The 27135-nt window shown below is 41.6% G+C and overlaps 1 protein-coding gene across 1 annotated transcript in view; it reads left to right on the forward strand.

The window, feature by feature from the left end:
- The window catches only part of cacna1bb (calcium channel, voltage-dependent, N type, alpha 1B subunit, b), a 103389-nt gene extending 86873 nt beyond the window's left edge, over positions 1-16516 (forward strand). The window contains exons 35-50 of the mRNA XM_030769155.1: positions 96-212; positions 989-1054; positions 2914-3005; positions 3249-3396; positions 3679-3806; positions 5028-5124; positions 7140-7245; positions 7633-7740; positions 8032-8138; positions 8525-8667; positions 8889-9018; positions 9222-9332; positions 10808-10846; positions 12409-12664; positions 15378-15601; positions 15974-16516. Coding sequence (XP_030625015.1) covers positions 96-212; positions 989-1054; positions 2914-3005; positions 3249-3396; positions 3679-3806; positions 5028-5124; positions 7140-7245; positions 7633-7740; positions 8032-8138; positions 8525-8667; positions 8889-9018; positions 9222-9332; positions 10808-10846; positions 12409-12664; positions 15378-15601; positions 15974-16516 — 2415 coding nt within the window. The remainder of the gene's footprint in view (positions 1-95; positions 213-988; positions 1055-2913; positions 3006-3248; positions 3397-3678; positions 3807-5027; positions 5125-7139; positions 7246-7632; positions 7741-8031; positions 8139-8524; positions 8668-8888; positions 9019-9221; positions 9333-10807; positions 10847-12408; positions 12665-15377; positions 15602-15973) is intronic.
- Positions 16517-27135: the final 10619 nt, after the last annotated feature.

Consider the following 27135-nt stretch of genomic DNA (forward strand, 5'->3'; position numbering starts at 1 on the left):
TGGGTTTTTTTTTTTATGCAAAGCATAATGGCTAAAACTGGAGGCTGGTTAAATAGTCAACACAAAGTGATTGTGAAGTGTTTTTGTCTCCGCAGGACAAATGGATTAACCTGAGTTTCCTGCGGCTGTTCAGAGCTGCTCGGCTCATCAAACTCCTGAGGCAGGGTTACACCATCCGCATCTTGCTCTGGACTTTTGTACAGTCATTTAAGGTCAGTCAGAACTCTTAGACATTTAAACACCACGCAGACAGAAGGTAACAAATGATGAGAACTGTTTAAAGTTCCCACCTGTGGCACAAGCAAGGGGGGTTAAGTAATAGAATTGCTGCATGTGACGACAAATGAAAGCACTCAGCAAGTCTAAAGTAACATAATTGCCTCGAGCTGTCTTGTTCATCAAGGGCTGGCCATATGGTTCTCATATTCAGGTTGTAGTTGTTTTAATTTTTATTGACATGAATAGGACCTATTCAGTCAACCTGCGTGGAAGGAAAATATTTTAATTTTGTTTAAAATGTTGTGCTTGAAAGTTATGGACGCCGTTGCATTATTTATCAGCTTTTGTTCAAACACGATATTAATATTTGGCAGGCATTCTTCAGCAGCTTGAAATCATTACAGTTTTGACTGATCGATTTCAATGTGAGGTTTCTGAGCGAAAAACACATGGTGTCTCCAGTTGGCCTCTTTGAACAAATGCGTCTGTCTAATTAGGTCTGTTTTGGAAGAGAGAAATCAGATTAAAGGAGTTTAAGTAACGGACAGCGAGGTTTGTTTGTTTTTTCATTGATGTATTGCCACAATGAAAGTGAAGAATCACAGAATAAAAAGATGGATCTGTAATTACAGTGGATATGAACCCTATTGTGGTCAGATATATAAACATATAAAAAGCTGGATTGGACAGGGTTTAATGGAACTGCTGAGGTAATAAATAAAGCTTTTAAAGTTGGTCTCGCTGTAAACGTCTGCGTTCTCTTGAACAGGCTCTGCCCTACGTTTGCCTGCTCATCGCTATGCTCTTCTTCATCTACGCCATCATCGGGATGCAGGTGAGGACAAACCCTGAAATTTGAACAACTGAAAACTGGTAATTCCATACATGTCAAGTGTGCCGTAGAGTGAAGTGTCACATTTCGGTGGTCCCAGTGTATCACTGTGGGAACGTGGGGTGTGGTCTGGGGTCAGTGTTTTCCTTCCACCAGGTGAAAAGAAACAGAAATGAACCAGGACCATCTTCAAATTTCAGTGATCTCAAATTTAGCCTTTTCATCACATTAACCAGTCATAGTGATGATTGGTTAATTATTGTTTTTTGTTTGCTGATCAAGTGATTGAAGGGCTTCTGTTAGCTTACTTTCATATATATATTATATATTATATATTCATATGATGTGTGTGTGTGTGTGTGTATGTGTGAATGAAAGTGCCATTTAAGCTAACAGAAGAAAATATATACGCATACTTTTATATATCCACTGGACTGTTCAGAGGAACAAGACTCAGTCTTGTAATTCAAGGTCATGTACCCAACTTGAAACCACAAGGACAGGGACATTCATGAGTATGTAATCTTCTGATGGTCTGGTGTAGTCTTTTTGTGGTGCCAGCTTCATCTGGTCACGGTGATATAAAACAGAAGGCATCATTCCACTCAAACTTGATGGATGCAACCTTCAGATGCGTTCGCTTGTTTAAAAATGCACATCCGATCTCCTAGATTGTTGACAAAATGATGGTGTGTGCCATTCACTAGATTAGTGTGGCATTGTAAATCAATGGTAATTGCATCCTGTTGGAATAAGAGACACATTCTAATCAGCATGCTGAGTCTGCACCACTGTGTAGCAAATGTATGATGAAACCCCATTTTGAGTCGCAAATTACAGTCATACCACCGAATAAAGACTGTGTGAATGTTGACTCAGCTTCTGAAAACAGCATTCACCTCAACACTTTTAACATTTTAACATTTAAATGTCTGCATAGGAGAGCTCACTGTGTGATTTTACTTTTTTTTTTTTTTTTATTTGGATTTTATGAAAAAGATAGATTTCAGGATATCAGGGGAATGTTTTGTAAGGTGTCCCTAATAACTGATTGTCCATGTCCATAACAAAATGTAAATATGACATGTTGTTTTGTATATTGTTGCACCATACCACTTGTTATGTATACAGCTATGTATACAGCATTTGTTGTTGGTAATGATAATTTCACGTACCTATTAGTTTGTATCCATGTGGCTGTTCAGTGTATTTCTAGAATGAATTTGTTAATAATGAGAATTACTGTTGGCAGAGAACTATGTACGTGATCGATCCGTAAGATTCTACTTTCTTTCTTTCTTTCTTTCTTTCTTTTTTTACATGAGTGATTTGTAATTTGTCATTCATTCATATTTCTAATTTTAGCTCAGAACTTGTACATATCCTCTCTGTGAGTTTTTTTTAGTGTATATGTTATAACTTTTAGGCATAAAAGTGACATGGTAAAGCTGAATGGTATGAATAATGACAGACTTTAATTGACAAGCTTTGTAAAGGTTCACTGCTCATTATCTTTTCAGCCCACAAACACACCTGTATACTTCCACTAACTGCATTTTACACTTATTAATGAAGTATTATATACCATACTGCACTATATACTGTCATGTGGAGTGGTGTGTGATTGTGTGAGAGTGATTCGAGTGAACCTGTGTCACACTCTGTTGTGCCAGAACCGTGTGTATACACTCCAGATGTCTGCCCTGATCCAGCTTATGGGCAGTGTGAATTATTGAGAGTGGCCCTCCAGCTGTTTTTATACAGGCTCTATGAGAGACCCTGTCACAATATGTCACTCCTCTGCTTCACTGCACTGCAAATTCTCGCCGTATTCTGAATGTTCCATCGATGTTGTCTTTCAGGTGTTTGGAAACATCGAGTTGAATGATGACACGGGAATTAATCGCCACAATAATTTTCAAACTTTCTTTCAAGCCCTTACGCTGTTGTTCAGGTAATCCTACCAGTGTTCCCATCCACAGCCTGTCACTGAAACTTTACTTTAACCCATAAAGGGCAGGAACCTTTTGAGCCCAATGGCTTTTTACAACATTGCTATGAAATCTAAATTTGTGCATTATGACATAAACATGTTTGTGTGCGTTTGTGTGTGTGTGTGTGCGCGCGTGTATGTGTGTGCGTGTGCGTACGTGTGTGTGTGTGTGTGTGTGTGTGCGTGCGCGCGTGTTTATCTCAGGAGTGCCACTGGAGAGGCGTGGCATGAAATCATGTTAGCATGTTTGGGTGGCAAGAAGTGTGTGGAAACCCAAGGCTCTGAGAACGACTGTGGAAGTGACTTTGCCTATTTCTACTTCGTCTCCTTCATTTTCCTCTGCTCTTTCCTGGTCAGTGTAACTCAGACAGACCCACTGCACCTCTCCTCTCCAGAGACATCCACAAACCACACACCACACTCATTACAGCTACGTGCAGAACGCATACATTATCAAGCAAACATACAACACACAGCATGCAATGCATACATGCCAAGACTTTTGTCTGTCTCAGCCTGTTCAGCATTTCTGTCTTTTGGCCTGATGAAAACTTTTTTTTTTTTTCTTTTCTGTCCTCATGGCGTGTTCTTTAAAAATGTTTCTCTGTGGACTTCACACTCTTTCCCTCTGTAGATGCTGAATCTTTTTGTTGCGGTAATCATGGACAACTTTGAGTACTTGACCAGAGACGCTTCCATTCTGGGGCCACACCACCTGGATGAGTACATCCGTGTCTGGGCAGACTACGACCCTGCCGCCTGGTACGTGTGACTGTCAGAGATAAAGTTCCCGAGACGTGGAAGCTTCAGACAGAGATGGGGGGGGGGGGGTCATGTAGGTCTTCTTGTGACACATGTCTATCTCAGGGCCAGCCTTTAGACACAGGGAGCCTTTCTCCCTGCCTGTTCCGTGGCACTAAGCTGACATGCCAGCTAGACAAATGCTGATGCATGTAAATTTGCCATCCTGCATGACGCCTACTCGACTAGCATCACTAAGCTGACTGGAGTAAAGCTTCTCTCCTTCTCCTTGTTGAAGACTGATCTAAATCCTGCAGACCAGGAGAAGAACTGCTCCGTATTAAGTCTCTTCTAAGTTGATGAAAAGTATATAGCTTACATACAACAAGACTAGTATTTCCTGCTTTGGGAAGTGTTTGTTCAAAATGCAAATTTTTTTGTGCTTTAACTCATGTTTATTTTTTGCAGTGGAAGAATCACCTATATGGATATGTACAATTTATTACGTATAATCTCACCTCCCCTTGGCTTAGGAAAGAAGTGCCCTAATAGGGTGGCATACAAGGTTTGAGAACCTGCACATTGCCTTTTTCAATAGGGGGTACTGTAGCACTGGTACCTGTAAAATGACTTGGAATCCAAGTGATTGACTCAGACTTCACTCTCCCCATACTAATTGGATTGCAGGTAACCATGGAAGCCACCAGAAACAAAGCAACATGTTCTCCTCAAGATAAAACTAAATATCCACAATCCTGATTATCACAGTGTTGTTAATTGTCAATATTTGACTTGTTGGAACTGTTGAGAATCAAATTCTTAGTTGTGTTATTTTAATATAGTACACAAATGATAAATGCAGTGAGCTTTGTTTCTGAGTGTCCGGTTGGTTAGCTGTGGTTGAATCCCAGCATGCATGGAGGGATCTGTCGAGAATAACACAGCTATGACCACTGCACACTCTCCTGTTCATTCAACCCTTACCTCCTGTTTCAGTCATCACACGTCTTCTCTCAGGCTAGGGTTCGCTTCTTACCCCCCTACTCCAGGATCCATCTTTACCTAAGAAGGGGCAGGATGGTATCTCAGCTCCAAATATCTCCCTGGAAGTCTCTAGAACCTAATTTTTTTCCCCCTGCTCGTTTGATTTGTTTTCCTTGTCATTATTTTTTCCCATGATTTTCTATCTCTCCCCCCACTGTTTGCCCCAACCCTTTCCTTTTTCCAATCGCCCCTGTGAAGTGGCCGCATTACCTACCTCGATATGTATGAGATGCTTCGCCACATGTCCCCACCCCTGGGTTTGGGAAAGAAATGCCCACCCAGAATCGCCTACAAGGTATACTATCTCTCTCCAGCTCCTATGTACACTGTCTGCAAATCGCTAAATCTTTCTTTACGCCTAGCCGCTTCTCCGTAGATCACGTGGCGAGTCGCTCCTTCTCTCTGCTTCAGCTGTGGCATTGCTGCTTCTGTCGCTACCTGTCTTTGCTGTCTTTTGGTGTAACCTGTCGTTCCTCTGTGCCTCTCTGATGTCCTCTGACCTTATTATTAAACTCTGCGTATAAGATGAACCGTAATTTTGAATGAGGACTAACAGGCATAGGTTGGTGACCAGGCCTTCAGAGCACTGATGTTTTGTTTTTTGTTTTTTGTTTTTTTACAGTAAGCCATCAAATTTGTGAATCAGAACAAATTTTCGGTTCTGAAAGTCGTTTTAGATGGCGCTGCGTTGGGCAGTTTTGGTCCGTGAGTAATCCGCGTGATGTGTCGCGAACCTTTTGTTCTGATCTGTCCCAGAATCCCCCGTCTGTCTGAAGGGTTAGCGCGTAAGAGCGTAGTGCCACTGCCCGAGTTATGGGTTGTCTGCGAGGGACGACTCTGAGGCAGACTCAAATGACGTCTTCCAGTGTGTGCTCCAAATATATCTCCCTCTTTAGAGCAGTGAATCAACAGAGAGGAGAGAAAGGACGGGCTGCTGTAGCTGTTCACTGAAGCGAGGCTTGTCTTTCATTCCCTTCCTTTTTTTCCTTGTTTGCTGTTGTGGAAATGTGACCTCCTCAGCTGGCCTCTCTAACGAAGGCAGTCCTCTGCTCTGTGTCTCTGTGCGTGTATCCGTCATTGTCACCTTCGCCCGGCTGGCAAACATTTTACGCGTTGGCCGTTGCCCACACAAAACACAATTCATCTACGGATCTTTCTCCTCACCTCCACTGTTTTTTTTTTTTGTTACTCCTCCCCATTCCTTCCTTCCCCCTCCACATTGTGTAATCTTAATAAATGGAGAGTTGTGTGTTCACAGTGTACACGGTTGTGCATCTTTGTGCTTGTGTGTGTGTGCGTGCGTGTGTGTGTGTGTGTGTGTTTGTGTGTGTGTGTGTGTAAATGTATAATGGAGATGTGTTTGTGCTTTCCTGATTCCATTACGTTTGCTTGCATACATGTGTGTTACCTTTACCCGCTTACATTGTTGCCGTGGTTACTGCAAAAGGTGTGTTCTGTCATCCTCCAGGAAAACACAGCTTTTCCCACACATGTTGCTAGGTTTACTCAAATTCAAGGAAAGCAAGTATTTTGAGAAAATCCCACTTAATGATACGTTCACAAATGTGATTTAAGAGTGCCCCCTCTTCCCCTGCTTTTACATATGTTATGTAAGCATAATGACATTAACCTAAACAGTAATAATATATTGTATTACAGCCTACATAAGCTTCATGGCTCTGGTTAGCAAGATGAAAAAAGAATGTTTTTGCAACAGAATTTCAGTTACACTGATCTTATGGTTCCATCTGTTTTAGTTCTTTCAGCCCAGTTTTCATCTGTAGTGAACCTTAGATACAACAGTCTAAGTCTCAGCTTGCCATGTTGCGCTTGTGTTGCAACAGATTTGCTGTGCGTTGTCAAGGGTAACAGTACACACCACAACTCCCTTTTCCCTAGGCTTTCAACTCATGTCCATATCAAAGCAGTGATTCTATTGCATTAACCTCTGCATGAGCCCTGAATGCTCTCTCTCTCTCTCTCTCTTTCTCTCTCTCTCTCTCTCTCTCTCTCTCTCTCTCTTTCTCTCTCTCTCTCTCTCTCCCTCTCAGAGTGTTTTCTCTGTATTCTTGTCAATGTCAATGTTCTGGACAACTACTCTGTGCTGAGAGGAGATTTGAACTCACTGGCGATCATTGAACTCGCTAATAAAATTTGTGCTCTGTTGATTTGGCATTAGAACACATTTGACCGAGCCTAGACACGCTCCTCACCACACAGAGGTTCCTCCTAGTGATACAGCATTGTTGTTTGTTGTTCATGTGTGAGTTGGTCACTCTCCTGTGATCCTTCTGTTTAAACGCATCCCAGCGATTGGTGAGGATGAACATGCCCATTGCCTCTGATAACACAGTGCAGTTCACTTCCATCTTAATGGCTCTGATACGCACTGCGTTGGAGATAAAGCTGGCATCAGGTAGGTGCCTACTGTAACCATGACAACACAGCCAGACTACAATCATTTATAGTCCGATATTCTGTAGCCTTTCTGTATAACAAGTGATATTTTTTTCCCATTTTTTTTCTACACACATATATATTGGAATATTTCTTTGCTCTTTATGACCAACTATTTAAATTTTAAAATCGTTCGTATTTATTCTATATGACTTCACACCTCGATCTGACTTCTGTTTTCCTCCATTTTGGTGCTCCTATTCTGTCCTACGAATGAGTTTTCTCTATGAAAGAGTGATTTAATGAGACAGTGATTAACATCATAAATGAAGAGAAATCTGACAGCATGACTGAAAGATAAAAGCTAAGTAAGACTTAATGTCGTCATTGTTGTTGTTGTCTTCAGGAGTCCTTGCTCAGCGCTTGTGTGACGCTGACTTAAGGAGAGAGATCAACAAGGTTTGGCCTAACTTGTCCTCGAAGACCGTGGACTTACTCGTGCCTCCACATAAATGTAAGTCCAGCAGACAGGCTGTGTTTCGTTTAGAGAGGGGGGGGGGGGGGGGGGGGGCGAGAGAGAGAGATAAAGAGAGAGGGTAGCTGCGTAGCTTCTGCCATCTAGTGGAGCTCCTCTGTAGATGTACCTCATGCTTATATCTATTCATTTGTTTAATATTCCTCCAACCTGAAAGACAATTGTTATAGAAAACTCCATACATGAGTACATAAGATGTTTTTAAGATATCAGTAAACACTTCTGAATGTTTTAAGGCAGACTGCTGTTAACCTCTGTGTCTCGCTGTAGACAATGAGCTGACGGTGGGGAAGGTGTATGCCGCCCTGATGATATTTGACTACTACAAACAGAACCGGGCCAAGAGGCTCCAACAGCAGCAACCGCAGGGCCCTCAGGTACCATAACTCTCTGTATCAACAGTTCATCTCACCGCTCAACTTCTCACGGAATGTAAATTAGAATGCCGAATACTGAATGCCAAAGAGGAGCTGAGTTGGTCTGTCCGAGCGCAGAATTTTGCCATGAATATCTTGCACCAAGCTTGGATTCAAACCCAGCGAAGCTGTATTCAATTATTGTTAAACTCAAGAATTACACACAGTGGACTGAGGCTTTATATCATGGTGTTAACCCCAGGCCTGCGGCAAAATACCATATAGTGGAGCCATGTCTGTCAGGTGCAGTGTGTTTGATGATGTTTTCTCGGTCATGGATAGCTGTGTTGCTCAGTCATGGAGAGTAAAAATCGTTGAAAGACCTGTTTCCTCCATTTGCCTCGCAGAATAAAACTCTCTTCAAACCGATGCTGCCACTCACACACATTCACGAATACGAGCCACCAAAACCTCCACCGTCCTCACAGGCTGACGCGGCTTCACAGCCTGAGCCCCCACCCACTACAAGCCTGACCAATGGGGAAGCAGTGTGAGTGACTTGGAATAGCAGATTTTCACAGCCACATTCAGCTCTTCTACCTGTGCACGATACAATTACAGACCTAACCTTGTTGGACAGAGTATCATAATGGACCATATTGTTGCAGTGTATACATACCACTGTCACTAGATTTGACATCTACCATTTATATGTGTGTGTGTGTGTGTGTGTGTGTGTGTGTGTGTGTGTGTTTGCATGTTTAACTGTAGATTGAGCCAGGGCAGTGCAATGAAAAAATCTCCCTCAGGAGACATGCCTCAGGAAGCACTGCAGCAGAGGAGCAGGATGAGTATCCAGAGGGGCCAATCAGAAGATGTGCCAAACTCAGCCAAATCTCAGGTACTCTCACTCAGAAGGAAACTATACTTACGGTCAGGCTATATAAACCTGCTCGAACTGAACTCTCAGCCAAATCGACCTCGCCTACGTGGTGATTCCAGCCAACCAAAGCTATGGTAGCAAAAAAAAAATTTTAGCACCTTCCAAGCTCTTGTGCCTGTCTGTGTCTTTGGACATGTGTTTGTACTGTGTTGATCTTGCAGGAATTAGTGGAGATGACAGAGATGGAGAATGACTCTGATGTAGGGGGCTACTCTACATTGGACGGTCATGGACGGGCTGCTTCCATGCCCAGGCTCAATGCTGAGTTTCAGGTAAACACTGAAAACACACTGTCACACTGGAATCACTCACAGAATTATCTGGGGTTTTTTTCATAATGAATTGCACTTTGGGGTGGATGGATAGATGGATGTGAAGGTTGTTGGATGGATAGTACTGTAGATGAATGGACGGATGGATTAAGGGGTGGATGGATGGACGGATGGATGTGAAAAGGGAAAGATAAGTTAAGGGCTTTGAAAAAGAGAGGGAATCAGACAGACAAATTATTAAACGTTGCCAGTGGCACGTTAAAGTAGAGGAATCTCTCTGTCAGCACAAATCCATTCACAGAGACTGACTCACTATTCTCACTGTGACATTTTAGAACCAGATTTACACTGCAGCTTGGATCGCTGCTTCCCAGGCAAAGTAACCAAGTGTTTGTGTGTGTGTTCATGTGTGTGTATGGAATCCAGTACATTTCAATGCTTGAAAGTATTTTTTTACTTTTAATTACTGAATCCAAGTGGAAACTGGAATGCGTTAAGCTTGATTTTTTTTTGTCAAGACATTTTCATCTCTTTCTAAGACATTTCCACCTTCTATTTGTGTTTAATATTTTCCAAATTAACTGGTGTTCTTTTATCAGTGTATATTTTGGTTTATGTTCACATCTACCCCATTGAAATTAAGAATACAACCCTCAGCTCCTGATTGGCACCGCTGGGTAAGACACCGTCTGTAAGTGCACAGGTGTGTCTGAAATCTGGCATGTGCCACTCACACTGACTTTGGGCATTAATCCAAAGGATCACACCTGACTTTTGTGGCCATGGCTGGATGAGTTCGCCCCAGTTACTCTCCCTCCCGCTCAGCGGTGCTCACTGATGTTCAGGTGGCATTCGGTGATGTTATTTTCACGGTCTTAAAACAATTTCTTCTCCGGTTTCTTTCTTTTTTTTAAGATCAGTTGTATAATGGACTGGCTTGTGTTCCTTTTTTTTTTCTTCGTATTTTCATGTGTGTGTCTCTTGTCTTTCTGAGTACCTGATATTTGCCTTTGTTGAGAGTGACTGTAGAGAAAGTGTGTTTTTAGAGGAGCCATTGTCCAGGTCACACTCACTCATATGTCTGACGTGTCTAATCACTGAGTACCTGTCTTGTCTTGCTTTGATGTCTGTGTTCCTATTATCACTTTGTCCCACACCTCTGTCCCTCTTTCTTCCCTCTACCTCTTCCTTTTTCTTTTTCTCTCTTTGTTTTTACTCTACCTCTGTCTCTCTTTAAATCTCTCTTTCACTTTCTTTATCTGTTGCCTCCTCCTACGCCTTCTCTGTCTTTTATCTTCCTTCAATGCGTTTGTCTTTGTCTTTTGGTTTATTTTATCTTGAATCTGTCGACCCTGATTCTCATCGTCTCTGTCTCATGTCTGTTTGACACATTCCACTTGCTCCTCCCCCCTGATGCTGGCCCATGACTGCTCTGTGCCCTCTCCTCACCTCTGTGTCCTGTTCCTGCCCTACAGCGGAGCCACTTACGCCACACCACCGGGACCTACTTAGCAGTATGTACAGCGCATCTCTCCCTCCTAACCTGTATCTTTCTTTCTTTCTTTCTTTCTTCCTGTCTGTCTGTCTGTCTGTCTCTCTCTCTCACTCTCTCTCTCTCTCTCTCACTCTCTCTCTTTGTCTTTCTGTTTCCTCATCTTCGTGTTGGCCTGTTTGTGCTTCCTTCATTCCAGTCCAGAGTCCATGTTCTCCTGTTTGTCCCTGCAGGCAAACACAGGGACGGTCTAATGTAATCAAATAGGCTGGTGAGGTCAACTAAAGGCTTGCAAGAATAATAAAACACTCATCACAACCCCACTGTTTTCAGAGGTTAAACAGCTTTGCACACCCTGGTATAGGTCTTCATATTTACCATATATTCCAGTCTTTTCATTGGTTCAGTAAGCAGCCTGAGTCCCTCATGCACCTATGGTATTGTGAAGATGCTCTTTTTGTCTTTTTGGAGTGATGTGATGTATGTGAGTGTGAATTCATCTGTGGTGTGTGAATTCTGTACAGATGATGGGGCCAGTGCAGTTCTCTCTTCATACAAGTCTCTCTCAAGTCTTTTATATATTTGTGAGTTATTATTGTAGAAGCCAACCTGAATTTATCTAATGAGCTTTGAGTCACGTATGGATTTGAAACATACGGATACATAGGAAAAAAAAAAGATTGAAAAGACAGAAAAAAATTTACGGCCAAGTATTGAAATTGGCTATGAGAAGAGATTCAGGAAGAGGGGATGCATGCCTAAAGGGTGTCAATAATGTGCTTGCCACTAGGTGGCGAAAGTGGGTTTCTACTCATTGTGTTGGTGTTGGTACCAAGCTCTAATAACAACTGCTTAATTATAGTTTGAGTCATGAAGTGGCCATAGGTTCATAAAAAAAGTTTGGGTTTTGAGACAACTAGATGTTCCAGATAAATCAAGTCCTTTTTAATTACATAGTAAAAGCTAGTTAGTACATTTCTTTCATTTATCTGCAAGTACACATTTGTTTATTTACATGTCTGTTACCACTGTGTAACATGACAGATGTAACAACATTAGTACTGAATTAACATATTACTGACATATGTCAGAAGATATTTAGTTAATATGCAGATATAATTAATAGCATTTAATATTATGTCATACCTCATTGTATAAGTCAGTTGTATATTCACACTGACAAATGAAAGTCTTTGAAGCCCTAACAGTTTTTTTTTTTACTGATGAACCATGACTACTGATTGCTGTTAGATTGTTCTTACAGCAACTACTCCTGCTTCATATCTGTGAGTGATGTCAAGTGGAAAAAGCAGTGTTTTCACTGGCTTGCGACAGTGTTCCTCCCTTCGTTCTGTCTTTGTCGGCCCTTCAAAAAAAACGCCCCGCTGCGGTGTAGCTCAGCCAGAGAGGTGATGCAGACGTAGCCCCGAAGCCCAGTTCGACGCGTGTGCTGTACAGCCGGTCCTGCTTCATTGTGTTGGATCTCAGTGGTTCTAACTGGATAAAGAGTGCAGTGCAGTGCTTCTTCTTCTCCTTCATCCAGCTCATTCCCTAATTCTCCCCTCCTTCTCGTTCGCCATTCAGCCCATCGCTGATATTAGCCCAATACGGAGGTCTGCGTCCTCGTTGACCCCTCAGAGGAGGCCAGAGATCAATCTGAGGGAGTATGCATTGGAGCGGGTGCCGCCACCTGACCAACAAGACACGCAGGCCGGCAGCCAGCCCCCCGTCCAGGACAGAGTTCACCACCATCACCATCACCACCGCTGTCACCGCCGCAGAGACAAAAAGCACAAATCACTGGACAGGGCCATCAGTGAGCAGCAGGAAGATACTGAGGGTAGGAGGAAATATACATTTACACACACACACACACACACACGCACATACACACACACACACATACACACACACACAGACACACACACGCACACACACACGCACAACTTGAATTTGGGGATCCTCTGTTGACTTCCATTGTAATAAAAGTAAAGAACTAACAACCTAGTTCGTGACCTAACCATAACCTAAACAAAAAAAAACACTTTCATATTTTTACTTTTACCACTAACAACAATATCTTTTATACACCTATGCAATTTCTTTTGACTAATTAGGACTACGTTTTTGATCCTGGTTTGACAAGACATCCCCTGTGGCTGTGGAATATTATGCTTTCAGTAAAATATCCTCCTAAGCAAAAACAAGTGCACACACAGACACACACACACAAATACAGAACTGATTAATCTTCATTCTCACCCTCAGTGCAGTGACGAACACACAGACACTGCTGTAAGTTAAGTAGGCTCACCGTGCCGGTAGATCAGTGTTTCCCAGCCTTGTCCCCCGAGCCCAGCTTCTCTCAGTTTAAAACTCTCCCTTCTCTGACTCACCTCGTTCAACTCATTATCTAGTCCTCTGAGCCTTTAGTAGCTGAAGCAGGTGCATTAGAGCAAGGAGAGAGACGTGCAGATCAGTGGGCCTCTCAGAGCAGGAGAGGGAAAAGCTACGCTGGAGCTCACATTCCCGTGTCCAGTGAATACCTGCACATAGCTGTCTGTCAGACCTCCTACGGTCGCTATGAGGAGAGTCAGATTGATTCTGTTTGTTTTTCTCAAATGAAGATTGTATGAGGTCATTTGTTCTTCTTTGAATACTCATTTCAGGTACTCTTTTCGGTTTTGACGGTAGTGTAGTGAGTAGATCCTGTTTTTAACTCTCCTGGGAGTACTTACGAGACACTTTTCAGCACTGAATTACAAGAAATCATTGGCAAATGCATAAGAGGGCCAGAGTGTACTTTTCAACATTTCTTTGATCTTTCATTCATTTGACATGGAGTGGTCTAAAACATATCGTATGCATGTGTTGTTTATGAAGCGAGAGTTTACCATGTGTGCTTCTGAATATTAAAACTGGGTGGGCCAGTGTGTGTGCTTTGTCCAGGTTAATGACCGTAATTCACTCTGGTCCCACTCAGCACTGAATAGAAACTGTATAAGCACACAGATGAGAAATGCATTTACAAAACATAAACAAAGAAACAATGAAGATAATTCACTTAGAATAAGCAAAATAGTTTATTCATTTAAAGTAGGTAATTTGAACCGTAGCCATGTTCATCTCAACATGCATTTTGAAAACGAGTGGGAAAGAAAAAGACCAGTGCATTGTACAAATATCCAGCCCTTTTCTTGCAGAGCAGAGAGATGGAAATTCTTTGTCGGATTACTATTATCGGGTTATGGAGAGGGAGAGAGTCCCCAAAGAGGTTTGCTTTGGATTTACTTTGTCAAACTCTCCCTTTGACTATGAAAGCTTCTCAGCAAGCCCCTTAGGAAAATCTGCTTGTGTAGGGATTTGATTTTTTGATTTTTGTGCCTTGCCCTCTTTGCTCTTTGCTTGGAAAGAGTGATCAGACTGAAATGGTGGCTAAGCTCTTTTAATAACAGCTCTCTCGCCCTCTCTCTCTCCTTCCCTCTTAGTCGCTCTGGCTGATTGGTCGCTTGGGCCTTGAGAGTTGAGTGATACGTGCGCACACGCGCACACACACACACACACACACACACACACAATGTATTCATCTAATCTGAACAGAGTTTGCTGTCACCAGTGACATTTTCCTTGACAGACTCCATGTCAAAAGAATGTCATTGTTGCTTTATGGCAATATGACTCATTCTGTAAGTGGTACATGTCGTAATGGAATGGGCGCAACATTATAAGACACATATGATTTTACTAATAGTACATTATGTCTCATTTCAATATTTATGCCTCTTACACACACATACACACACACACACACACAGAGGTTGTGTTTCGACTAGGTGTGACGTGGTAAGTGTTCGACACTGTTGGGGTCATCTGTGATAGAGATCAGAGTGCTCTGTGGCTGGCTGTGTTTTTTGTGTTAGTGTCGGTGGGCAGCAGCTGCTCTTTACAGCCTAGATAAAAGGCCCCAACGGACGGGTCCAGCTCATAATTTATGGGCACCTCAAGCAAGGGCAGCAGTCAGATAGAGTAAAGGAGCTCAGTGCATTCCACAAAACTAGACTCGCTCACTCCTGATCACATCGGATAACTCTTCACAGTGCTGTTTGACTTCATTATGTAAAATGTGCAATGAAATGAATGAATTGAAAATTGCTAATATTGAAAATTACTGATATGATTGTGGTGCACTTCATTCGTGTGATCCGCGCTAAGTGGTAGATCTAATCTGTACTGTGTGCGTTCCTATACTGCATACAGTAGAGTGGAATGTTTTGCATTTGCAGTTCCGAGGACCTAATTAACAGTGTATATTTTGTTTAGCTCAGCAGAATTCCTGCTTAGTCAACCACTAAATGTTCAACATCTGGTGTTCTTTACTGGCGTGCCGTCCATGAACACATCTGATTTCAACTTGTCAACTAATCAAGTCCTTGTTGAAATAAAAAGGTTTGAACAAAAACATCCTGTTTCACAAGGCCAGGTTTAGAGTGAAACGCAAGTCTTGCATGTCTTCGTGAACATGATGTTCTTTGTCTGTGTTTCTGTGTTTTCAGGCACGGCAGGAGAAACGGAGACAACATCGAGAGAGCGAGCTCGGGAACGTGACCGCGGCCGGTCTCACGAGAGGAAGCACCACTCTTCATCAGCGGTGGACAGGAAGCAGCGTTACTATTCGTGCGAGCGTTACGGTAGCCACGAACACTGCCACACCAAATCAGCCGGCCCCAGCCGCTCCACCTCTCCCACAGAGCTCCACGATCCCACTCGACTCAAACAGGTCAGTGGCGCTGTGAGGCCACCACCTCTCAGATGTCTGTCCCCTGTCAGTCTGTTTCATTCTCTCGTTCTCTCGCTTTCCCCTTCCCCTGTCTGTACTTTAACAGGACCGGCGTACAAGGTTTAGAGTCGTTTCTCAGTGTCCCTCAGGGCATGACCTGTCGGAGTGTTTGTCGTGTTGTTGTAAGATTTTGTGAAGTTGTGATAAAAGTTACACAAAATTTGTAATATATAAATAAATGAATAAATAAATAAAGAAAAAGTGTTTCGTTAACGATTTCTTAAGGATTTTGAGAATGTTAAATTTGAATTCTGTCTGTCTGTCTGTCTGTCTGTCTCTCTCTCAATGTGCTGTGTGCTCCATTGTGTTTAGCAGGGCAGTGGCTCTGCTAAGGGCAGTCCAGTCATTCTGACCTCAGGTGCCAGCACACCCTGCCGTGGGCGAAGGCAGCTCCCACAGACCCCGCTGACCCCTCGTCCCGCAGTGGCCTACAAAACTGCCAACTCCTCCCCAGTACAGTTCACCACGGCTCGCTCCACTGGACCCAGTCTCTCTCGCCTCAGCCGCGGGCTATCAGAGCATGACGCGCTCTTGGGTGGTGACACCCAGTCCCCCGTGCCTGTTACTCGGATCGGCTCCGACCCGAACCTCGGCCCCCTGGGACGGGACCATGTGCCGGAGGAATCGGATCATTTCCAGGATGCTTTAAGCTCCCACGTTATGGGGCGTTCCCCCCGGACCGTGAGCTCTACCCCGCACTCGGTGGCAGGGACGACGTCCTCCACGTTGCCCCAGCAGAGCCGAAGCGGAGTGCCAAACGGATACCATTTCGCCCTGGGACTGAGTGCAGCGCCAGGCTCCAGTGCCAGGGGGACAGACAGTTACCAGGAGTCCGAAAAAGATGACTGGTGTTAGTGCAGAGTGAAATGTCATTGTGTGTTCCAAGAGAATACAGGATGACTTTCACTGTCTAAGTGTATTAGAAGACGAGGATAAGAAGTTTTACATGACTGAACCAATAGTTATCATTTCAGATACAAAATCTTTATTTATATATGAAGAACAAGAATTAAACTCGAAATCTCCCAAGGTGTTTTACACCTAGGGTTTACGCTGTTCCTTTTTGTTTAGATGACAAAGTTGAGTACCATGTAAGTTTTGTGTTAACTACAATGCTGACATGGTGTTTTTTTTTTAAATGATTGGATGTGTTTTCATTTGTGCTTGTAGTGAACACACTGTAGAAGTTGGTAGCTCTTAACTGACCAGAATACAGCTGGATTCATTCACTTCAGACATCTCTCAAGAGTCTAACGTAGACTGCCCCAAAACAGAGAGAACTACATTTGATGTAGTTGCTATAGTTTAGAGTTTTCACACGCTTGATCTAACCACCTAAATCCCTGTAGCTGGACAGTGCAGAGAAACAAGTTTTGATTGGATATGTGGTGATTGAGCAGAGAATTAGTTAGAGATGTGCTGCTGTTTAAGTGCTGTTCTCCTCTTCTTGTGAAGGCCACAGATAAACTGTTGCCACTAAAATAAACTAGAAGGAATATAAAATAAACATAAAAAGGCCAAATTGTAAACATTTTATATTATTCTAGTGTAGATTGAATATCTTTTCACAGTGTTCCTTTTTGTACCTTGTAAATTATATGAGTATATCTGGATATCATGTAAGGTCTACTCTTTTATACAGAATACTGAAATGGTAAAATAACAAGTGCCTAACCTTTGAGATTTATTACTGTATGGTTCTGATGCAGTATTGATCTGCATCTGTGAGTGCGTCTAACAGTTGCTGTACACAGGAGATAAATATCATTAACAATGGTTTTATGTTATATGTACCATAGCATGTATATGAAGACAGAGGTTATGAAATTGCATAAAATAGAGGATTTATCAAAATGATGAGAAATGTGGAATGAAATGTGAGAGTGTTTTAGTCAATGAAAATAAGAAATTCAGAGTAAAAAGGAAGATTTTGTATTTAGAAAATAAACTGGATGATTTGAATAGAATGCTGGTTTTATCATGCCAGTAGTTTAAACTGCAGAGCAGCTTTGTTCAGTGTGTGCCAGGAAGTCTTGCACTTGGTTGTTGATAGTCTTATAATGTGTCAGCCTATGGTGTCTGTGTATCTTAGCCAGAGAGTGCATGGTGAACTTCTGACTTTCTCTACTACTGTTGGTCTGACTGAGCTACAGAGATCTCAGAAGCAAGTGCCATTTTCAAATTTCTCCAACACATACAGAATTTATAGATGAATGGGTTTCATTTTTTTTAAAATACACTCTTAGTTCCCCCTCCAGCAAAATAGCAACTGGGGAGTGGTGGCAATTAATAGTATTGTTTTGCTGGAAATGTAGTCTCATTAAGTAACCGCTGAGTTTGAAAAAAGAAAATGTGTGTATTTCTCTTACTGTGGTAAAAAATATCTATACATTCTGTCTTAGTTGAGAAAGACTAGTTCTCTCTGGGAATCCTTTCTGTGCTCTGTGGGTTTGTTAGCTTCCAAAATTTTCTCGTCCGTGTTTGGTGAGACGAGGTAGCGTAGTGTGTCGTAGCCCTGGGAGGTACCCGTTATTTTTTGCAACTACAGGGGTGTTTTGACTGTTGACCTGATGTGATGTAGGGCTATGCAACAAGATGACACTTTAGACCAGATTCTTATCCACTGTAGCTTTACCTCCTGAGCCCTTCTTAACATTCAGGCTTTAGCATGATTGTGACCAAAATCTCTCTTTGACTTTGTACACAAAGTGAGGTGTGAAACTCAAACGTTACACATTATATATGTTGAAAATGCTCTCTCAGACGCAATGGCCATGACCAAAAGATGCCAAAACGGGATATTTTACTACCCCGATTACATGCATGTGAACGCTGTACTAATAATTGCTTTGGGGAAATTGAAACTTGATAGCATCAAAACATAAAACACAATATTTTGTGCATTCTGTTGATTGATACATAATGAAACATCTAAACATATTTTTTTTTTTTTTTTGTGAAATGTGAACATAGATGTATTTTTACAGAAAGGGCAACAGCTTTCTTCACTGTAATCCTCTTTGGCCAATAAGTGTCCATGTATCTTCCCATTTTATGGGGAGAATGTGTTCTGTATACCCTTTAGTTCTGTGACAGTCCCCCAGTTTAGGCGAAACCCCTCTTGATTAACTTAATGCCAAATTTTACACTGCACCTATTTGTCTCTTTTTACCGTATCTTGTCCAGAACTGTGGCTTATCTCCTTGGACATGTCATGTTTGCATGTTACGATGAAATATGTGCATGTAAGAAATTGTATATCTTCATACACCTTTTTATATGAAGAGAGTTCACTGGCTGTTCATTTTTAAAATGATCTTTGATAAATGTTTTGGTTAGTGCAGGGATGAAGTGATAAAAGTATTGAACAAAAATGAAGGTGTTATATCTGTGCCACAGGTGGGGAGAGAGTACCTCTTGTATTTGTCTCCATGCGCAATGAACGAGTGGTCTTCTGTTGCCTCTGTCAGTCTCATAGTTTCTAATATTACACTTTGTATCAAGAAGCATCAGTGAATTGAGATACACACAAAAAAATAAAACTTTTAAAATGGTGTTTGTTGTTTGACTGTACAAGCCATGGTACTTCAAACTTTTTGGGGGGAACTTTTATTGTTATACTTGAACTACAAAACAAAAATGTCAGTTTATTCCAGTTCCTTAAGCACTACAAAGACAGCTTAGAGAAATTCTGCTCTCATAAATTCTTTACAAATCTTTCAATGTTATTCACAAGACACGTTTTTGTGACCCTGGATAAAACAAATTTGTATGCACAGCATCCAGAGATGTTGCAAAATGTACATTCATATGCCAGTTCACTATTATCACATGGATACTCTTTAGTTGGCTCATTTTTTTATCAGTGAAGAATCAAACCCGATTATCTGCTTTTTACCCTAACTATAATTTTATTTCCGATCATTCAGGCATTGGGCTTCTTGGTCAGGTCCATATGTTGGTCATTTAGAAACATCTTAATTAAATACACAATATTTGATCCCCTGATAAAGACCTAATGTTACTGTCAGACTGTTTATGTAACCAATACTATCTTTGTCTGACGAGAGGAGGGGTCGAAATCGGGGGGAAATTTAGACTGGATGAATGAGATTAGCTATTCATTGGTCTGAGTCGAGGGCGTGGGCGGACCCCCCCCCCCCCCCTCCTCCCCATCCCCTCTCCCCTCCTCACAGTACCCCGCACCATCCCTACGCGCTACTGTACTCCTGATGGTATCACTGAGGTATCGCACTGCGCGAGGAGAGCAAAGTGGTTGTGGGACCAGTTTGGTGCTCAAGGACATGGAAGGAAAAAATATTAACATACAGTCTTAGCGTTCTACACATAATCAAGGGGACTGTGAGCTGAAGTTTCTAAGCTCTTCTTTGGTGAATCTGAACAGTCAAACAGAAGTACATTTTGAGTGTCAAAACAGACAACAAAACTGATTGTGTGTAATCGTCATGCGCTGTGCGTCTGGAGATCCATCTATCCCTATACGCATGGGTTTAGCACAATACCGCTGAAATTAGTTGTATTTGATTTTTTTTTAAGCAAAGTGAAAATGTTAGTCAGATATACAGCGTGTGTAGTTTTACTATTAGCTCATATGACAGACAGCGTTTCTTTAGCAGTTAATCCAACTGAAGTCGCTGAGACGGGCTCAGGGATGCTACAAGCAGGTAAGGTGATACCATTTTCTAAATATTTGCGTCTTGGACGTCACGTACATTTAGTAAGCTAAATGTAAGTGTGCAATGTCCTTAGGAAATATTACAAAATTGATTCGGGTGGATATTTTGAGAATTTCTAGTTGGTTTACGAATAACGGGGAAATACGCAACAATAAATTATAAAGTCAATGACAAACAGAAGATGAAACAAAATCATTTTCAATTTGGAATACGTATAATTTTCATTCATAGGAGCCCAGCGCAGAACCCTTTCCTTTCTACAACTTGTTTCAATTTGCCTCATGGAGACGCTGTCGTTCAATGTTTTATTTTAGAGTGAACAGGTGCAAACAAGTAAGCAATCACCCTTATCTGCCCTTTTCGGTTGAACAACGCAACTTTGTGGTCAGTTAAGGGTGCCAGGTATCAGTCGTACAAGTTTAAATTCTGGATCCAGTTAGGACATGTAAAACATATGATCAGCAAGAAGTAATGATTACGTCTTGCAAGATATTTACGCACCTCACCCGTTCAGGTGTCTGGACAGCGCATGTTAATCGAATTTAAAACAGATGTGAGAAGGATTTCTGCCAGCTTCACTTGCAAAACCTACGTATTAAGTAGTGCTCCTCAAAAGCCAGCGCAACTCCTCTAATAAAAACACAGATCAAGGCCCTTTTCATCTAACTTTGTCTTTATTAAGCTCAGACTAAATTAGTTCTTGGCGTTCATTGGAATAATGTCTCATTTCACAGCTGTTTTCTGAGATTGTTGCGCTTTGGTCAAATGCGCGGGAGACAGACTATCAGAAAAGTCTTTCAGGGTCTCTGATAACAGTAAAGGGGTAGGGGAGGCTGAATCTTGAACGCTAAAATTCATATACGCTCATGTTCGCTTTGTCAGAAACGGAACCACTATAGCCCAGCTCCCCACTCTCTTTTCGTTTATTAGCACTGACTGTTCTAAAACCTGAGTCTGCGCAATTTAGATGGACATTCTGCCATTTTCCTTTATCTTGCTAGTCCTTATCGTGGTGTATGCCTCTCAGGGGCAGGAGAAAGAGGGGACATGGTTTTAGAATTTATGGACCATTCATGGATTGTAGATGTAGCTATTTGATCTTTGTATCACTTAAACATTTAGTAGTTAATTAAATATTTTGGTCTTGTCCATTATGTGCTGTGGTCTATGCTAATATATCTGTCAGCAGAGTTCTGCAGTGCTTCGGCTGATGAAATAATCCGTCTGTTTTGTAAATAGCGTGTCAAAACGTCAGTGATAAGTGCTGGGGCATCCAAACAGCCTTCTCTCACCATAACATGGGCTTTATGTTTTAAGAAGATGCTTGTATTCACCTCTGGACATATTCACAGTTTCACGTCTTTGCATGCACACAGCATAGAAAATCCACTGAGATCTGTTCCCAGGTTTGTGTAGAAAGCACCTGAGGGTACAGGGTTGACAAATTAATCACCTTGGTGAAATCTCACACTCTGACTGGTTTCTTTACATCATTAACACTGTTAAGATAATTAGTTTGCCATGCTGAAATTACGGCCATGGTAAAACAAAGAAGAAGAAGAAAAACCCACTGCACTTCAGTCTTTACTAATTATGTTAGTCATTTTTAGGCCTTTAATTAAGATTTAAATAATAGTGTTTGTGTGTGTGTCTGCATGTGTGTTTGTGTGTATGTGTATATGTATGTATGTATGTATGTATACACATACACACACACACGCACACGCACACACACAAACACACATGTGTTTTATAGATGTATAATTTTAAGGCATTATTTATCTTGGCTCCATAAAGCTGTTAAGTGCTGAATGGTTTTACCCCCAATGTCTGCAAACATGTATTCCATTTAATGTGTTTGATTGTCCAGAATGTTTTTTTTTCCTTTGTGGAAGTGGACTTTAGTTGAAGTTATGAGGTCAGATTTTGTAGCAAAATCTTACAAATCCTAGAGTGTGTTGATTGAATCCAGCCCCTTGTTCAGTGGTGAATGTTTTCACTGTGTTGGGAGTGGACTCCCCTGAGTCTCTGTGGATAGCATAGAATGAAAGCTCTTATTAAACAGTTCAGGTTTTCACTGAATAGACTGCTGATTATGTAATGCAAAGATAATAATTCTCCAGGTAGCTATATAATCACACCTTGTAAGGTAGACACAAGATTGCATAGATTTTATTGCTATTATACCCTTTAATAAAATGGCCATGTTCACCAAGGGTTTTGTTATTTTTGTCAAAGCAAAATATCTGACAAATGTAATAAAAATACCAGTAGAAATACCAGCAATTCAGAGCAATGACCTAATGTGAGTTTAACCCACTCAGGCTGAGGGTTTTGGCTGAGTGAGTTTAAGGAATTTATCACACAGCCCTTAACACTGCACATAGTGCTAAACCCACAACTATGTCAGTTTTGCTTAAAAAATGTTTCAGTGGCTTGATGTTGTGGTATATAGAATATTATATCCTTATGAGCTAAACGAGGAAACTGAGTGTCGTTTTTCTTTATTATCTATTCTAACAAAAAATAAAGTTCTTCCAATCTTGATATGAATGTGGCACTGAAACACATTGCCAGCATGGTTGGCAAATAACATTCTTCAATGTAATGACCTTTGAATCAACTGTTGTGAAGAGAGTAATTATCTGTTTGGATTGGAAGCCTTGCTCAGTCTGTTGGAACAGAGCAGGCATTGGATCTGAGGTTGTGGCAAACTTTACACTGCAAACGTTCACAAATCATCTGAAATTGCACATTGAATCAGTCACCGCCTTTTCATAGCCCTTAAAGATGACTTAATTCATTTGTTATTCACAGCAGTGTAGTTTTTGGCTAGGTTTAGCTGTTTTGAGGTAAACATGTTTAACCGTGCTGAGTGACCAGAGTATTTGAAAGTGTGCGAATCCTTTTCTGTCCATTTACAATGCTTAGAGTTTTAGTTTAGTGGAAAACCACTAAACTAAGTTGTTCACGTTTTTCTTTCTAAGACACACATGAGTGTCACATGTAGGAGATTACAGAACAATAGAAGCCAAATGTATTTCTCTTTTTTTTTTGTTTTGTTAATAAATGAATGTGCTATTGTGATTGCGATTAATCTAAAATAGAAACATATGTTCACTAATAGGAATAATATGTGTGCAAAATTTAACTTTTAAAAGTTATAGTTAAGAAGAGTGATGTATTGATCTTACCAAACAAAACCTGAGGGTCTGAAGAGGACAGTCTCTAGTGAGTTTTCCAATTTGTGAAGTCAGGCTTCAAATGGAGTTGAGACTTACTTATACTGTAATAGAGCTGGTTCTAATGGAATTGACACTTCTGTAATTTTCTATCCAAAGTTTAGTTACACACTATTGAATCCAATTACATCATTGCCGTTTGCAGGCCCTTACCCCTTTGACAGCCAACTACAGAAACTGTTAACACTATGAGGATTTTTAGAAACCGCCTCCGCTCCTGGTCACACACCGTCACCCAGCGTGCCTTGATCTTCAAACATCTTTCTCATTTTTCCCTCATTACTGGATGACACGTTTTCCAAAGCTGAATTTCCATCACTGAAGATTATTCGTGCCATGAAATCATTGAAGCATTATCCTGTTCAGTGGGTCTCTGGTGTTATCTTCACTTTGAATGAACATTGAATATGTCGCGTTACGTATTGATTCAAAAGTAGCCTGTTGTGTCAGTCCGTCTTTGTCATCCTTTGGGGGACAGATCAAAGTTTTGGCTCTGTATGTGTGTGTGGGGCCCTGTGGTGCTCTGGTCAAATGCACGATCTTATCATCTATATAATCCTCTAGTCCTTTGCGTTATGGCTGTATCCAGTGATATGTGATATTGCTCTAATATAGGCTGTAAGTCTGGACCCAATTACTCTACACTGTCAGACCCGGGATATAGCACACCAGACTGCAGGCACGCACTCATAAGCCAGAGAGACCTTTAGAAGAGGTTAGCTCAGGGTTAACCCTTTGTTGAGAGAGCAGAAACAATGGATCAAATGGATGTAAATCATGCATTTATTTACTCTGTACCAAAGCTATGGGTTGCATTAGCCAGAGGTCCATGAAGTGCTGAATGAGAAAAATATGTCATTGGCTGTACACTTAAGATTTAGTTATTGGTTTTTTTTCTTATTTACTTTTGTTTCAAAGCAGAAACGCGCATAGACGTTGATCAAAACTAAAGATGAATATGGCATCTTTATGTTAGAACATCTGCTAAGTTCTGGTTTGTTTTGTATTTTTAGGGTTTGGCCTATTAAGACGTAGAGACTGAGTTTTGTCTGTAATGAGGGAAAGAATATTAACAATAAGTGGTTTATATTATATCCATATATACCTTGGCTATAGGCCAGTCTTAGCAATTGTGACCACTGGCCTGGTGTATGTCATGCACTAGTTGGTGTGTGTGTGTGCCGCTTGTAAACACCACGCAGCTGTCTATAATGACATAATGAGATCCACTTTGTCTCCAGCACTGACTGTTGTTCAAAACAGTGTGGTGGCAACCATGGTAGGAATGTGGTAACAAAGACATGAAGAAAATCAAGCGACAGAAAATTTCCCCTCCTGTGTACATCCTTCTTTCATTCCCTTTTCCATTCAGTCCTTTATTCATTTCAGGTGTGCTGCTAACTAACTCTGTCTGTCTCTCTCTCTCTCTCTCTCTCTCTCTCTCTCTCTGTCTCACTTGCTTGCTGTCTTGCTCTGTCTGTACGTGTCTCAATTTCATAAACTGAACTCCTGCGGTGCTGTTCTCAGTTGTGAATAGATTCAGTGAAAGCTAAACCGTATTTTCAATTACAGGCAATATGCGTGGCCCAGTTGTCCAAGAAAAACACTTTGTGCGAGTTAGAAATAGTGATTTTTATACTGGCAAGTGGAGAGGGGCAAGTCTGCAGTAGATTTGGATTGAATAGCACCCACTGCCTCCTCTTGGAACTGCTCTGCCTTCAGGGGAACCTTAAAACCATCATGAAATTGTAATTCATCATAAAAACAGGGGGGCGGAAGTGAGTGGGCTCATTTTGAAAAGAGTGGCTGTGACAGGAGTAATGATCCCATGTTACTGCTCGAATTCTGCAAAATATATGCCAGATGATGTAATGTTATTTTGTGGCAGTTAGACACAAACGTATGGACTGATTTGGCTCACAGGGCAACCTGTTTCTTCTGCCGCGTGCTCTGGACCATTGACCGGTGTACCCCCTTACTGCCCCATTAGTGGCCCGTGCATGACATCATCACTATAAACCAAACAGGGAAAATAAACAGAGCCGCCCCCATTAGTATATTTGGGTCAAACATGCCACTCACATTCTTGTTTATAGACCTGTAAGTATATTATTTGGACAGAGCTGTAGGTGGGCTAGCATACCACAGATTACCATCATGGTAGCAGTTTGCATGCTCCTTTCTACTGTCTGCTCTTAAATCTTGCTGTTTTAGAGGTTCAGACATTGGACACCTGAGCAATTCCTTGTCATTGTCAACATCTGAAATGTTTGAAAACTTTTATAGAATGTCTGTTTCAGTGAATTAGACAAAAGTGTTAAATATTCTGTGTTGTGGTGTCTGCATGTGAATTTGATTAAAATGGCTTTTTCAGCAACCATTAAAAAATGATGAAGTTGACTGTACCATTGTATCCAGTTACATAAGTAACAAAGAGAAAATTTGGTTTCTGGTGAAAGTTCTGTGATGCTTATGGATTCACTGTTTCATGTCCTGTGTGTTGGATTCCTGTCATCACATCAGTGACTGTTCCTGATTAATGGAGGGATCTCTGTTGGGTAACGTTGTCTCAGTAATCCTCAGCAGCCAAGTCGGCTGGTACTGGTGAGCTGACAAAAGATCACCAGAGGGAATATCTCTGAATTTGTTTTCTATTTTCCCTTTCTTTTTATTTTCTTATGCCGTTTGGCTCCCGCTCAAGAACCATGAGCAGTGTTTGAAATTCCTCCAGTCGGAGACTCCGTCAGGACACGTTAAACATCTAAAGCTGCTATTTACTTTGCTTTGATTGATTTGGTTGAAAACCTCTGGTTAGATCAATGTGTCACGCTCTCTGCTGCCTCCCATATGGGAGTGAGTTTGGCAATGCTGCCCTCCTGAGCCTTGTTAAAGAGCTTAGACATGTTGTGGTAAGAGGGCACTTTGACTGCTGTTTGGCCTCCCACCACTCCAGACATGCACCCCCCCCCCCACCCCTCCCACCCCAACTTCCAACACTTTGAATAAGTCTGAGCCTAGGGCCACGGAGGCAAGGCCATGCTTGTACAGGCATCTGAGCTGTGGAAGTCACGTTGTCCCTAGGGGGCTGGTACTGCCTTGTCTCACTTTTGAAAGACTGGTTTTGATGTTTTGTCTGTGGATACTGTTTCCAATGTGATGGAGTGGATTGTTTGAAAAGGTTTTCTTAGTTTGATCTCACTGGCTGAGGGTGCCTTTAAAAATGCTACATAACATGGGATATGAAGAGAAAACAAAGTGGCGTTTGGTGATTGAACGAAGTGTTAAGATGTTGGATGAAAAAAAAAATCTAAATCTGATCTCAGACCATTCATTCCTGGCGTCAGGCTATGAATCTTTGAAGAGTACCTAGAGAAGCAACATAGACTGGAAGGCTAGAGGCTGAAGAACTGTCAAGTGTGGTGTGTGTGTCGTGTATGTGTGGTGTGTGTGTTTGTAAGTATATAGGGTGTTCGTGTAGGTGTGTGTGTTGTTTGCCAAGTCAGGTGATAGGACCTGCCAAAAATCTCAAATTAGA

This window comes from Chanos chanos, chromosome 3, assembly GCF_902362185.1.
Source record: "Chanos chanos chromosome 3, fChaCha1.1, whole genome shotgun sequence".
NCBI lineage: Eukaryota > Metazoa > Chordata > Actinopteri > Gonorynchiformes > Chanidae > Chanos > Chanos chanos.